The sequence below is a fragment of the Dendrobates tinctorius genome, unplaced genomic scaffold (assembly GCF_039654945.1).
Source record: "Dendrobates tinctorius isolate UK_male_01 unplaced genomic scaffold, ASM3965494v1 ptg000090l, whole genome shotgun sequence".
NCBI classification, from domain to species: domain Eukaryota; kingdom Metazoa; phylum Chordata; class Amphibia; order Anura; family Dendrobatidae; genus Dendrobates; species Dendrobates tinctorius.
Window position 1 is genome coordinate 1342005 of NW_027361758.1, and position 15311 is coordinate 1357315.

The window sequence follows — 15311 nt, forward strand, 5'->3', positions numbered from 1 at the left end:
TATACCCACATTTTGGATACTTCTTTTGTCTGCGGTGTTACACTATTTGATGTATTTGAAATAAAAATCCAAAAATTTCACAAAATCTTCAAGATTTTTTGGCAAGATTAATCCACACTTGAGTGCGACTGTTTATCTACTGACTGATCCATGAACAGCTGGCATAGATCAAACTTTGCGTGGAGCTGCTTAGCGCAACTCTGGCCAAAGTGTTTATATTCAGCCGCTGCCGGAGGAAATAGCAGCAGATTGGTGGCGGCAATGGATGCTGAGCCCTACCAATCTACTATCCATAGCTTATCAATACTGTAAGGCTGAGTTCACACGTGGCGTTTTTTTCGCGTTTCCGCGGCGGTTTTAACTGCTCGATTTTGCCGCGAAAAATAAGCATCCCATGCATTCCTATGGGATTCCGCAATGCTGTGCTAATGATGCGGTTTTTACCGCGGCAGAATCGCTTCGCGGTAAAAAACGCAGCATGCTCATTAATTTTGCGGAATCGCGGCGATCCCGCACCCATAGGAATACATTGTTCTGCTTACTTTCCGCATGCGGCTGTGCACACCATGCGAAAAGTAAGCAGAACAATTGTGGATGGTACCCACGGTCCGGAGGAGAGGAGACTGTCCTCCGGGCTTTGGGTACCATATCCCTGTAAAAAATAGAATTTAAAATAAAAAAATAGCTTAGTTACTCACCGATAACGTGTTTCTCGGAACCCATGACAGCACCACGGAGAGAGGGGATCCGCCCTTCAGGGACAGGAACCTACAGATAAAAAGGGCGGTACCTCTCCTCCGCCTTCAGATGGTTACAGAGCATCAGAGGGTCTCCAGGTTAGTTAGACAACAGAAATATATACACAATATCATACTGCTTATTTATCAAAAGCACCGTGCCTAAACGGAAACACTCTAATAAAAGTAAAACGTGCTCACCACACTTGTGAAGGTGGAGGGGAATTAAGCGGGTGCTGTCATGGGTTCCGAGAAACACCGTTACCGGTGAGTAACTAAGCTATTCTCTCTCACCCATGACAGCACCACGGAGAGAATTACAGAGATTGGTAGCTTAGGGAGGGACCACCGCCTGAAGGACCCTTCTCCCGAAGGTCAGGTCAGATGGAGAGGCTAGATCTAATCTACAGTGCCCGAAAAAGGTCGAAGGTGATGACCAGGTGGCGGCCTTACAGATTTGTTCTATTGATACCTCAGATCTTTCAGCCCATGAGGTCGCCATTGCCCTTGTGGAATGAGCTCTCAGCCCCTCCGGGATGGTATTTCCTCTGGATGAATATGCCAGGGCAATCGCATCCCTTATCCACCTTGCTAGGGTACTCTTGGATGCCTTGAGCCCCTTCCGAGGACCCTGGAAACATACAAAGAGAGAGCCTTCCTTTCTACATTTTTTGGTGGCCTCTAAGTACTGTACTAGGCACCTTTTGACATCTAAAGTGTGGAATTTTTCTTCCCCCTTATTTTTTGGATTTGGGCAGAAGGAAGGAAGGACTACCTCTTGGGACCTGTGGAAATGTGATGATACTTTAGGTAGATAGGCCAGGTCAGGTTTTAGGATGACTCTATCCTCTAGAATTTTTGTAAAAGGTGGCCCTGCTGATAAGGCTTGGATATCGCTCACTCTTCGAGCTGATGTTAGTGCCACCAGAAGCACCGTTTTAAGTGATTCAGGTCCCATGACGGTAACCTTTGACTAGTTATTGGCTTAGATCTGGTTGCGGCTTTAATAAACCGTGCTACCCAAGGGTCACCTGCTACATCATGGTTATAGAGGGCGCCTATCGCCGCTATTTGTACTTTTAATGTGTTGACCACCAGACCCTGTTCTAGGCCCTTTTGTAGAAATTCTAGGATCTTATTAATCTGAACCCCGTCCTGAACCTTTGCCCTAGAAGTAGATAGGAATTTTTTCCATGTTCTGCCGTAAGCTCTCATTGTATCCGGTTTCCTACTTTTTTGTAGTGTAGTTATTAGGTTCTCTGAAAATCCCCTGTCCCTCATCAGCGCCCTCTCAAATTCCATGCTGTTAAATGGAGGTTCGGTGCCTGAGGATGTAACACTGGGTCCTGCGATAGCAGGTCCGGGAGATCCAGTAGGATCCATGGGTCGGTTACAGAGCATTCTTAGCCAGGAAAACCAGGTTCTTTTGGGCCAGAAAGGGGCTATCAGTATCATTCTTGCCCCGTCCTCCCTGACTTTCCTTAGGACCGCTGGAATGAGCTCGATTGGGGGAAAGGCATATGTTAGACTCTGTGTCCATGGGAGCATAAACGCGTCCAGAGTTAGAGGATTCCCCCTGGGATCTAGGGAGAAGGTGTCTACTTTTTTGTTTTTTAAATCGGCAAACAGATCTATGTCTGGGGTCCCCCACATTTTTACAATCTGCCGAAAAATGGACCACTTTAGTAGCCATTCCCCCTGTCGTAATTGGGTGCGACTCAGAAAGTCTGCCCTTTGATTCTCTGTACCCCGGATGTGTAGGGCTGACAGAGATAGCAGGTTTGCCTCCACTAGTTTGAGGATTCTGGCGGATGTGTCCATTAGGGCTTGGGACCTGGTTCCCCCAATGATTTATATAGGCCACTGTGACTCGATTGTCCGAAAGAATGCGGACATGGTGATTCTGGAGCCGGGGTAGGAAGTGTGTCAGTGCATAGCCTACTGCTAGAAGCTCTTTTTGATTTGAGGAGGCTTTTAGTTCTTGATCTCCCCATACGTCTTGAGTCACCTCGTTCATGTGTGCTCCCCATCCTGTGGGACTGGCATCCGTTGTCACTATGTGTGTTATCTTTGTTACCCAGGGGATCCCTTTGGACAGATTTTCCCGGTTTCCCCACCAAGCTAGGGAATGAATAGTTCTTGAATTTAGGGTAATACGACCCTCTAGGTGTCCCCCTATTGCTGCCTGGTTGGCTAATGCGTCCCACTGGAGATCTCTCGTGTGTAACTGAGCCCATTGAACTGCTGGCAGGCAGGCAGATAGGGAACCCAGCAGTGACATAGCTTTCCTTAATGTCATAGAGGGATTTTGGATTGCTCTTTCTGTGATTTGAGCGATTTTCTCCTTTTTGTGGTCTGGGAGGCGACACTCCTGAATGTTTGAGTCTAGTGTTAGGCCCAAGAATTCTTGTACCCTGCTGGGCGCCAATCTTGATTTTTTTAGATTTAGAAGCCAGCCTAGGCCTTGTAGAGTGTCCATCACCCTGTCCCTCTGTTCTCTGCATTTTCGAGCCAATACGGGATTATTACTATATCTTGTTCCCTTATATGAGCCATCATTTCTGCTATTATTTTGGTGAATACCCGCGGGGCTATCGATATTCCAAACGGCAGGGCTCTGTACTGGAATTCTTTCACCTTGTCCTTTATTGAAACGGCTAACCTGAGATATTTTCTGGAGTCTTTGTGGATAGGGACGTGATAATAGGCGTCGCTGAGATCTATCACCGTCATGTAGCAGTTTGGGAACAGGACTTTGGTGGTGGACCTGATCGACTCCATTTTGAAGCTCTGATTCCTGACGTATTCGTTTAGCTTTTTCAGATTTATAATCGTTCGAAAGGTGCCGTCCGGTTTGGTTACTAGAAAAAGAGGGGAGTAGAACCCTTTGCCCATTTCCCGCAGGGGAACCTCCTGGAGGACTCCTTTTTTTTACTAGACCTAGGACCTCGCTTTCTAGCGCTTCCTGTTCTCGCATACTGGATCTCAGCGGCGTTGTTACATACTTTTGAAGTGGAAGAGAGAGAAAGTCTATTCTTAGGCCCTCCTGGATTAGGTTTACTATCCATGGGTTGTTTGAAATTCTCCTCCAGGCTGGGAGAAAAAGGGTTAACCTTCCCCCCACCCTGGGCGTACTGTCACTTGGAGGGCTTTTTGTCTCGGGAGGAGTTATTAAAGAAGAACCCTCTCTCTTCTTTTGTCATCCCACTTTTGTTCCCTCGGTGGTCTCCTCTGAAAAAACCTCCTATTTCGAAACGGCCTTTTAAATGCTGCTGGCCCTAAATTTGGGAATCCTTTCTTCTTGTCCCCTGCTTTCTGGAGATGTCATCTAACGTTTCTCCAAAAAGGAATTTCCCTTCACAGGGGATTGAACATAATTTCATTTTGGTCTGTAGGTCCCCTGGCCAACTTTTAAACCATAGTGTCCTTCGGGCCGCGTTTGAAAGTGCTGCTGTTTTGGACGATAGCCTGACTGAATAGGCCGATGAGTCCGCTAGGAAGGCAGCCACGCCCCTTATTACTGGGATAGAATCTAAGATTTTTTCTCTTGGTGTCCCTTCCCTCAGCTGTTTCTCAAGTTGGTCTACCCATACCATTAGGGCTCTTGAGGTACATGTCGCCGCTATGGCTGGCCTGAGGTTACCGCCTGCTGACTCCCATGCCCCCTTTAGAAAGGTATCCGCCTTTTTATCTAGGGGGTCCCTGAGGGTGCCCATGTCCTCAAAGGGAAGGGCAAATTTCTTTGAGGCCTTTGCGACTGCTACATCGAGCTTCGGGGCTTTATCCCAAGATGTAGATGCCTCCTCCTCAAATGGATATTTTCTTTTAATGGAAGGGACTGTGGGTATTTTTCCTGTCTGGCTTGTCCCATTCTTTTTTGATTAGGCCCTTGACAATTTCGTTAAGCGGAAATACTCTCAGTTTTTCTGGCCTAGTCCCCCGAACATTATGCTCTGGACTGTTTTATCCGGCCTAGGGTCCAATACCCCCATGGTAGACCTTACAGCTTGTACTAGTCTGTCCACCTCTTCTAGGGGAAACAGTGACGCCCTCCTGTTTCCTCGTCTGAGGATGAGGAGCCGGATTCCGAGGTTTTAGACGTGATTTCTCCCGACGTGGTGACTGGCAGGTTTCTATCGTATCTTTCTTCCTCGTTTTATCCCTATGCTTAAGGGATACGAGGGCACTCTGAACCTCTGATTTAATTGCGGCCCTTAGGTCGGATGCGAAATCCGGAGTCTCCTGGCAAAGAATTTCATTTGTGCAAGACTCTCAGAGTTTTTTCTCCCATGATACGGGTAGGGGTCTAGTGCAAGTCAGGCATTCCCTGTTCTTCTTTTTCCCCTTCTTCTTTCCCTAATAAGGGAGAGGAATATATTACAAGGATGAACATTCACGAAGATCACTCACCCCTAAAGGTGCGCGGCTGCAGGTACCAGTTCGGGAGATGGAGTCAGGTCCTGTATAGGCTGATCTCCTGGTGGCGATTTGCTCCTTGCCGCTGACATACTGCGCCGCGTTGAGTGGCTGCTGGAACGGCCATCTTTGTCTCGTTCCTTCTGCCGGTGGTGGTGTTGGTGGTGCTGCTGCTGCTTGGGCTGCAGCCTGGCATGCTGCTCCTGTTGCTGGTCGCTATCCTCCATTATCAGGATCGCTTCCAGCCAGGAGTTGAGAATCCACCATTTTAATTTTGCCGCCCCCGTGACGTCACCGCTCCCATCCTGCACCGCGCTGGCCGGGGAGCGCGCTCCTGCGCATGCGCCGGTTCCAGGGACCCGGAAGCCGTTCCTCTACTTCCGGGGCAGCGGCCATCTTGGTACTCTCTGTACTATGGCGCTGCCCGCACTTCCACCGGGTCCCCGCGAGCCCCAATCTCCTTTCCGGAGCGGCGGCTCTGACGTCTCCCCCGCCCGCTCACCTGGCAGCCCGCATCGGCCCCAGCGGTGGCGGCTTCGGGCACCGCTCCTGCCGCGACAGGGGCCTCCCCGCTGCCGTATACAGGACAGGTCGGCCCCGGATCCGGACTTCCTCTCACACGCAGGTACGCCGTACTGTGGGTCCCCCCGTCAGGGACAGGAACCAAACTGAAGGCGGAGGAGAGGTACCGCCCTTTTTATCTGTAGATTCCTGTCCCTGAAGGGCGGATCCCCTCTCTCCGTGGTGCTGTCATGGGTGAGAGAGAAATATTGTTATTCTTACCTTCCGACGTCCCGCGCAGCCTTCCCGCCTCTCTCCACGCTGCCGTTCCCAGTAATCCTTTGCGAAAATGCCCGCGAATTACCGCGAGACGTCGCGATCCCGCGAGAACGGATGTCATCACGGGCATTTTCGCAAAGGATTACTGGGAACGGCAGCGTGGAGAGAGGCGGGAAGGCTGCGCGGGACGTCGGAAGGTAAGAATAACACCATTTTTTATTTATTTTATTATTTTTTACATTTTAGCTTTTACAACTGATGCTGCATAGGCGGCCTCAGTAGTAAAAAGTTGGTCACACTTGTCAAACACTATGTTTGACGAGTGTGACCAACCTGTCAATCAGTTCTCCAAGCGATGCTACAGATCGCTTGGAAAACGCTAGCATTTTGCAAGCTAATTACGCTTGCAAAATGGTAGTTTTTCCGCGGGAAAATCGCGGGAATTTAAAATGCGATTTTCCCGCGGAATGGAATTCCGGAACTCTCGTGGTAATTTCCGCGAGAGTTCCGCTACGTGTGAACTTATCCTTAACCTGAACAACAGCTATAAACACTCCACAGTAAGAGGACTGCTAATCTTAAATATTGTTTCAAAAACTTTCCACATTTCATATAAAGAATATGATACCTCTGTCCATACAATCTCCAGATTGCGGTCTTTTGAGCAGTACTGATGTCAATAAGCTCAGACAAACTGTGCTTCCAATGAAGAAGGTCAGAGTCTTTAAGTGCATCCATAAGCTTATCTGCGGTCTTTCCTGCAAATGCCCTTTGCTGAACCAATGACTGAATGCCAAGGGAAGCCAGATACTGAAAGAGAAATTGTTGCTTTTGTTATCATTTACATACTGAATGCAGTCCTCAACATTATGAAGAAAAGTATTAACCTACCGGCAGCCCAAAGTGCAGAGCTTTCTTTACAGAATGTTCCAGCAACACACTGTTGTCCTCACCTTTTCTGCTCTTTAGGATGTACAACCAACTCTGGATAAAGAAAAAAGTTACAGAACACTTCATCAGAAGCTAGCAAACAGTATTCTGAAGTTAAAAAAAAATAAATCTCAGTTTTAGCACAATCTTGTTGTAGTGCTTTACCGATTTACTATATATGCAGCAGAAAATGGTATAAATAGTAGCTAAGATATAAGCTACAATCAGTTTATGGTGCACAGACAGCCCAAAGAAGTCCCAAATGTTTAAAGAAATATGCACCTCTTAAAAAGTTTGGGTGTCTTATTCCTGAGGACTTTTTACATTGAAAGGGATATGAAAAATTTATCTTGAAAAATTCCTAGAATAACGCTTACGATATGAAATTCTCCGTGAAATGAAGGCTCCAAGAAAGATTTTACGGTGAGTACCAAAAATCCTTCTTTCTTTATTGGTTCATTGGGGGACACAGGTAATGTCATGGAGTGACTGTAGCGGTGTGACACGACTCAAAGGGTGGTCAGTCAGTCAGGGGTTAGAACAACACACAACGGGGATGGAATTGGTGAGAGGTAGGCCATAACAATAGGGAATGAGGGAAGGGCCTCTCCCTGCACTCCGATAATGCCCTATGCGGGTCCTTTCCCCCTGCCGCCATCAAGATACCTCATCCCTAGTTGTCACCTATATCTTCCCTGGCTAGTGCACTGGCTGGCAAGGAGCACTAGTCTCACCTCTGCAGATAATACACACAAAGTGGAAGTGACACCAAAGGGTCAAGGTAACAAAAACGCAACTTAGCTTTCTCTGCTGCAAAGCACCGCACAGCAGAACAAGGCACCAGAAAAGCGAACTCAGCAAAGTACCACTGCACCCAGAGAGCTCCTTACTCTAGCTTGGTCACTGTAGAATGCTCTAACACCAACAGTCAGCTGATGCACCAGGTGACCTTTTAAAGGATGGTGGGAGTGGTCAACACTCATATCAGCTGACACAGCAACAATGCAATTACACCAGCTTGCCAGCGGGGAAAACCTGACATTTAACTCCCGCTGGCCTGAAAGGAAAACAGGATTTTTGGTTGCTTACTGTAAAATCTGTTTTTCGGGAGTCTTCATTAGGGGACACAGAAACCATGGGTGTGCGCTGCTGCTGCCACTAGGAGGTTGACACTATGCCGTGAAAAAAATGTTAACGCCGCCTCCGTAGTATACTACTGTAGGACAATCAGTTAGTGAGAAAGCAGTAAGAGAAAACATCATATAAGCCAATCAAATACTCATAACAAGTAATATAAACATGGGATGGTGCTGTGTCCCCCAATGAAGACTCCGAGAAACAGATTTTACGGTAAGCAACCAAAAATCCTGGAGTTTTCTCTATCGTTTCATTGGGGGACACAGAAACCATGGGACGTCCTAAAGTAGTCCCTGGGTGGGAAAAAACAAACTTCATTCAGGTCGGAGAGCTCACCACTGCCGCCTGCAAAATTCTTCTGCCTAGGCTGGCGTCCGCTGAAGCATAGGTATGGACCTTATAGAACCTTGAAAAGGTATGAACGGACGACCAGGTAGCCGCCTTGCACAGTTGTTTGGCTGATGCCCTATGGTGCACCGCCCAGGAGACGCCCACCACCCGGGTAGAGCGAGCCTTAACCCCAGCAGGGAGCACCTTGTTCTTAATCTGGTAGGCCTCCTGAATTGCCATTCTGATCCAGCGGGTGCCTTAGAGGCCAGCAAGCCTCTTCTCACACCATTAGGAATTACAAAGAGTGAGTCTGTCTTCCTGAAAGGGGCAGTCCTAGCCAGATAGACCCTTATCGCCCTGACCAGGTCTAGCTTATTCAAAGAACGCTCCAGAGGATGAGTTGGAGCAGGGCAGAATGAAGGAAGAATTATATCCTCATTCAGGTGAAAGGCGGACACCACCTTGGGAAGGAAAGAAGGAAGGCGAGGCAACAAGACAACCTTGTCTTGGTGAATAATCAAAAAGGGAGGGCGTCATGAAAGAGCCGCCAGCTCTGAAACACGTCTGATAGAAGTGATGGCTACAAGAAATACCACCTTCCAGGACAAGAAGGACATGGAAACTTCCCAGAGAGGTTCAAAGGGGGGATTTGTCAAAGCTTCCAGGACCAGGCTAAGATCCCAGGGGGCCACTGGAGACCTGTACAGAGGGGCTGTATATGCCACCCCTGGAAGAAAGGTTTTAACCTGCAGATGGGAAGCTACATTCTTCTGAAAAAGAATAGAGAAAGCTTATACTTGGCCTTTTCAGGAACTCAGGGCATCTAACCCTGCCTGAAGAAAGGCCAGGACAGATGGTAAGGAACAGGACATAGGTGTGATGTGATTAGATTCACACCAGCTAAATCCGGCTGCTCTCAGCATCATGGTTTCAACAGCCATGCCATCAAATTGAGCAACCAAGAATTCGGGTGGTAGAACGGCCCCTGAGCCAAAAGATTGGTCTGTCGGGGAACCTTCAGGGGGTGTCTGTTAGAAAATTGATTACTTCTGCGAACCAGGCCCTCCTGGGCCAATAGGGATCGATCAGTATGACCGGCACCTCTCCACCTTGATCTTCTTCACCAATCTGGGAAGGAGGGGAAGGGGAGGGAACAGGTATGGGAGTCTGAACTGTGACCAAGGAATGGCCAGAGCGTTGACCCCCTACTGCAAGAGGATCGCGTCACCTGGAGACAAACTGTTGGACCTTTCTGTTCTGCCAAGACGCCAGAAGGTCCACATCCGGGGTCCCCCCATCGAAGACAGATCTGACGAAATACCTCCTGAAGTAAGGACCATTCCCCTGCCTCAAGCCCCTCCCGGCTGAGAAAGTCGGCAGCCTTGCTGTCTATGCCGGGGATGCAAACTGCCAGAATTGATGTTTCTGCCCAGCTGAAGATTTTGGATACCTCAGCCAGTGCCCGGGAGCTTCAGGTCCCCCCTGGTGGTTGATGCATGCCAATGCTGTGTCATTGTCTGTTTAAATCCGGACCGGCTGGTCCTTGAGAAGTCCTTCCCAATGAAGGAGGGATAGAAGGAATGCCCTCAGCTCGAGAAAGTTGAATGACAGCAGAGATTCAGGAGTCGACCAACGTCCCTGGACCGTCAAGTGACGGAATACCGCCCCCCTGCCTAGGAGGATGGCATCCGTAGTTATCACCTGCCAGTGGACGGGAAGAAAAGCCCGACCCAGATGAACAAGAGGGGAGGTTAGCCACCACCTGAGGAACTGGTTGGCCTGAATAGAAGGGCAAAAAGGGCGATCCAGAGAAAGGATGGACCTGTCCCACTGAAGGAGGATGTCTCTGAAGTATCCTGGAATGGAACAGGTCAAAGGGGACTGCTTCTGAAGCCACTACCATCCTCCCCAGGCCGAGAGAAAAGACAAGTCGGGATTCTAGCAGCAAGAGAATTCCCTGCTGGAGAGTTGTCTTTTTCCCTTCAGGGAGAAAAACCCTTGACCCAGTAGCGTAGCTACCGGGGGGGCAGAGGGGGCGGTGGCGCTACGCTACAGATGCACTTTGCGGCAGAGCAGGGAGAGTCTGGCCGCTATAGGCCCCTGAGCAGGCGGGGGGGGGGCCCCGCCCGTCATCGCAGGGCCAGCGGTGTCGGCTACATGCCGACACAGCTGACCGCATTGATGACAGAAGGAGCGAGCGCTCCTTCTCTCATCATCCCCCTGTCAGCGTCTGACGTCACCAACGCCGACACTGACAGGGGGCGATGACGTCAGTACCCAGCGCCTGCAGTCGGAGATGAGCGGGATCAGCGCAGGAACCAGGAGGAAGAGAGGTGAGTATTTAGTTTATGGGGGAGTGGTGCATTATCCTACAGAGGGTGGCTATGGGGATGCATATGCATAAGGTAGGTATGCGGGAGCATATACAGAGGATGGCTATTGGGGGGCAATACAGAGGGTGGTTATGGAGGTGCATATACAGAGGACCGCTATCGGGGGTGCATATACAGAGGATCGCTATGGGGGGGTGCATATACAGAGGATGGCTAGGGGGGGTGCATATGCATAGGGTAGCTATGGGGGTGCATATACAGAGGATGGCTATGGGGGTGCATATGCATAGGGTAGCTATGGGGGTGCATATACAGAGAATCGCTATGAGGGGTGCATATACAGAGGATCGCTATGGGGGGTGCATATGCATAGGGTAGCTATGGGGGTGCATATACAGAGGATGGCTATGGGGGTGCATATGCATAGGGTAGCTATGGGGGTGCATATACAGAGGATGGCTATGGGGGTGCATATACAGAGGATGGCTATGGGGGTGCATATACAGAGGATGGCTATGGGGGGTGCATATACAGAGGATGGCTATGGGGGGTGCATATACAGAGGATGGCTATGGGGGGTGCATATACAGAGGATGGCTATGGGGGGTGCATATACAGAGGATGGCTATGGGGGGTGCATATACAGAGGATGGCTATTGGGGGTGCATATACAGAGGATGGCTATTGGGGGTGCATATACAGAAGGTGGCTATGGGGGTGCATATACAGAGGGTGGCTATGGGGGTGCATATACAGAGGGTGGCTATGGGGGTGCATATACTACAGAGGATGGCTATGGGGGTGCATATACTACAGAGGATGGCTATGGGGTTGCATATACTACAGAGGATGGCTATGGGGTTGCATATACTACAGAGGATGGCTATGGGGTTGCATATACTACAGAGGGTGGATATGGGGGTGCATATACAGAGGGTGGCTATGGGGGTACATTATACTACAGAGGGTAGCTATGGGGGTACATTATACTACAGAGGGTGGCTATAGGGGTGCATTACATTATAGAGGCTGCCTATGGGGGTGCATTACACAACAGAGGCTGTCTATGGGGAGTGCATTACACTATAGAGGCTGCCTATAGGGGTGCATTACACTACAGAGGCTTCCTATGTGGAATTCATTATACTATAGAGTCTGCCTATGGGGAGTGCATTATGTACAGTATAGAGTCTGCCTATGGGGAGTGCATTATACAATATAGAGTAAAAAAAACATTACTACGTTCTAGGGGATAAAATGTGGGCACTGTTTTTTCGGGCACTTGCACCCGGCCTTAGTATTTTCTAGAGGGTTGCTTTAAAATTTAGAGGTCACACAGGGCCACACAGCAGGTGCATTAATAGGGTCACATACGACAGCAGCGGATCAGCATTGGGGCATCAGCAGGATGAGGCGTTTGTGCAGGTTGGGGATAGTCCCATTTTGGACAGTGAGAAGTGAAACATGTCTTTGTTGTATTCTCTATAGCAGAGTCCTGGCTGAAGAAGTTGTCATGTCGGTATGGGCCAGATGGAAAAGACGTGAAAAGTGAACGGTTCCTTCAGAAAGAATGTCAGCGGTAGGTTATTATCTGTAGCTATGCTGTGATCTCTTATACAGTATGTTCTGTAGGACGGGTATCTACCACTGACCATATGGCGGTAATTTCAATGTTGGTCTTTATATAGCAATTATTTTCAGTAACAGCGCGGTCATCTGCTGAGGTTCTCCTCCACTATTAAGGTGCGTCAGCCAGTTATAATCAAGGTTACCTGGTTAGGGGCCCACTCAGAAGTTTCGACCCCCTGAACCAAAACCCTAGCTACGCCTCTGCCTTGACCGAATGGTGTCCAATAGCATGCGTAACAACTCTAGGCGTTGCATTGGCATAAGGCAGGATTTTTCCCTGTTGATGAGCCAACCAAACTGGGACAGAGTGTCGAGGACCATGGATATGTTTTCCTGGGCCTGGGCGAAGGACGGCACTTTGACGAGAATATCGTTGAGATACGGGACTAGCACTATGCCCTTGACCCTTAAAATAGCTACCAGTGCTGCCATAATCTTATAACTCTGGGGGCTGTTGCCAGCCCAAATGGTAGGGCCAGAAACTGGAAATGATCCTGCTGGATAGCGAAGCGCAGGAATTTCTGATGTCCCGGAAAAATAGGAACGTGCAGGTAGGCGTCCCAAATGTCTATGGAGCGCAGGAATTCCTGATCCTCCATAGAAGAAATCACTGAACGAATTGACTCCATCCTGAAGTGACGCAGGCGAACTCATTTGTTTAGTGCAGTGGTTCCCAAACTCCAGTCCTCGCGGTCCCCAACAGGTCATGTTTTCAGGATTTCCATAGTGTTACACATGTGAGAGAATTCCTGATGCCTTGATGATACTTCCATCACCTGTGAAATACTAAGGAAATCCTGAAAACATGACCTGTTGGGGTCCGCGAGGACTGGAGTTTGGGAACCACTGGTTTAGCATATTGAGGTCTAATATCGGCCGAACTGAGCCATCCTTTTTTGGTATCACGAACAGGTTTGAGTAAAAATCTGTGTAACGCTCTTGTGCGGGAACGGGGATGATTATTCATGAGCTGAGGAGGAAGTCGATAGCTGTAAAAAAACCCCCGAAGCCAGGGAAGCATCTCTTGGCGGATGGGATACGAAAAAACGGTCTTACGGAAGCGATTTGAAGTCTATTTTGCATCCTGTGGATACCACCTCTCTTACCCAAGCATCTTCTACCGAACTCAGCCAAATGTCTCTGAGGAAGAGAAGACGACCTCCTAGTTTGGGAAGAAAGCTGGGATCCCTGTAAGCGTCAGGCTGAAAAGGATATACCTGGCCCCATCCTGGTAGATCTGCAGTGGGAACGCCATGAAGGGGTGACTCGAAAATACACTTTCTTTTTATCCTTAGGCACCTGCGGTCTCTGCTAGCCCTGGGCATAAGCGTCTGTCGTCGGGGTACGACGAAAGGAGTAAAAGGGTAGGGCCTTTCGTTTGAGGGCTATCGGCGAGACTTGGACTGAGGGAGAAGGGAGCTTGTGCCACCGGTCGCGTCTTTAATGATTTGGTCCAACACTGGACCAAAGAGGCGGGAGCCTTGAAAAGGAAGACAAGTCAGGGATTTTTTGTGGATAAAATCGGCTTTCCAGGCCTTTAGCCAGACCGTCCGCTTGACAGCTACCATGTTACTGGACGCTTGAGCTGCACAAGACTGCTGATACCATATACCTCCCTGCCTGTGAGATCTGGTTCGTGAGATCTGCTAGTTCTGTCGGTGGAGCCCCCGCCAAAATGCCCTGTCTAAGCTGTTTGGCCCACTCTGTAACAGATTTAGTTACCCAAGATGAGGAAAAGGCCGGACACAATGTCGTGGCCGCTGCTTCAAAGGCAGATTTTATCAAGGATTCCACCATCCTGTCATTAGGATCTCTAAGGGCTGCCCCACTGGCAAGTGGAAGGACTGTATTGGTAGATAGTCTCGACACTGGCGGATCCACCGAAGGGGAGGCAATCCAGTTGGCGGCGAGTTCCGGAGGGAAGGAAAATATAGGATCCCAAACCGGCTCCCTCTCTGAAACCGCCTGGTCGGGTTCTCCCTCTCCCTGGCCAATACTTCCTCAAAATCTCTGTGGGAAGCGAAGACTTTGGAGGGGGACTTATGCCGCTTAAACGAAATCGCCTGATCGGGTTTCGATGTGGAGTCCTTAATGTTAAAGGTCTCATTGACCGCGGCAATGAAGCCCAGGACCATATCCTTGATGTCCTGGGACTGCTCTGGCCCGTACACCGAACTCTCCTCTGAGTGCGTCTCTGATAACACCTCGCCTGATTCCGGAGAGGAGGATCGGGACGAGGCAGACTGCCAGACAAACTCTGGCGGTGAGATGGAGCGAGAAGGGGACCTGGGCTGGTGGTCCTGTCTGAACCTTTTACGGCCTCTAGAAGCCCCAAAAAAGGACTCCTTCAGCGTGCCGGAAGCCACTGGAGTCTGAAGTGGCAATTTGTCGAGTACAGTTACCAAGGTCTGTGGTACCTTGGTAAGCTCGGCCACGGATTTAGACAAGGAAGAGGCCCAACCTGGGCAAGGAATTTCACTGTCCCCTGAGGCAAAGGACTCCCCCTGGGCGGCAGGCAAGACAGCTTCATCAGGCTCCAGGGATAATGCAGGGGTTCTGGCAGGGAAGGTAGGGGGGCTGCGTAGGTGATACAGTGGGTTTACTACAGTCCAGGCACAGAGGGGAGGGCTGACCAGAAGGAAGCCTGCTATTACATGAGGTACATACAAAATATTAATCCATGGGATCCAGGGCTGTGGAGTCGGAGTCGTGGAGTCAGAGGCGATATAAAATGGACCGACTCCGACAATATATAATAAATTGGGTACAGTAATTCAATGCAGAATGTGCTGAATATTTTTTCATAGGAATTTGGGAAAGTTATGAAATGTTCTACAAATGGCTGTTCTATTCCTGATCTAAGGCTACATTCACACACAGCGTTTTTGCTGCTTTTTTTTATATGTTTTTCAGCTGCAAAAGCAGATCAGATTTTTTAAAAAACGCATCACCTGAAAGGTTTTTGAGCTCATGTTTTCAATAGCAAAAGCAGATTAGAAATCTGCTCTGTCTATCCATT

General features: G+C 49.2%; 1 protein-coding gene across 3 annotated transcripts in view; it reads right to left on the minus strand.

Moving 5' to 3' along the window:
• ANAPC5 (anaphase promoting complex subunit 5) overlaps positions 1–15311 on the minus strand; it is a 108212-nt gene that overhangs the window by 35649 nt on the left and 57252 nt on the right. For all 3 annotated transcript variants that reach the window (XM_073585970.1, XM_073585969.1, XM_073585971.1), the window contains exons 9-10: positions 6825–6917; positions 6562–6743 (exon numbers count right to left, since the gene is read on the minus strand). In XM_073585970.1, the coding sequence (XP_073442071.1) occupies positions 6562–6743; positions 6825–6917 (275 nt within the window). The remainder of the gene's footprint in view (positions 1–6561; positions 6744–6824; positions 6918–15311) is intronic.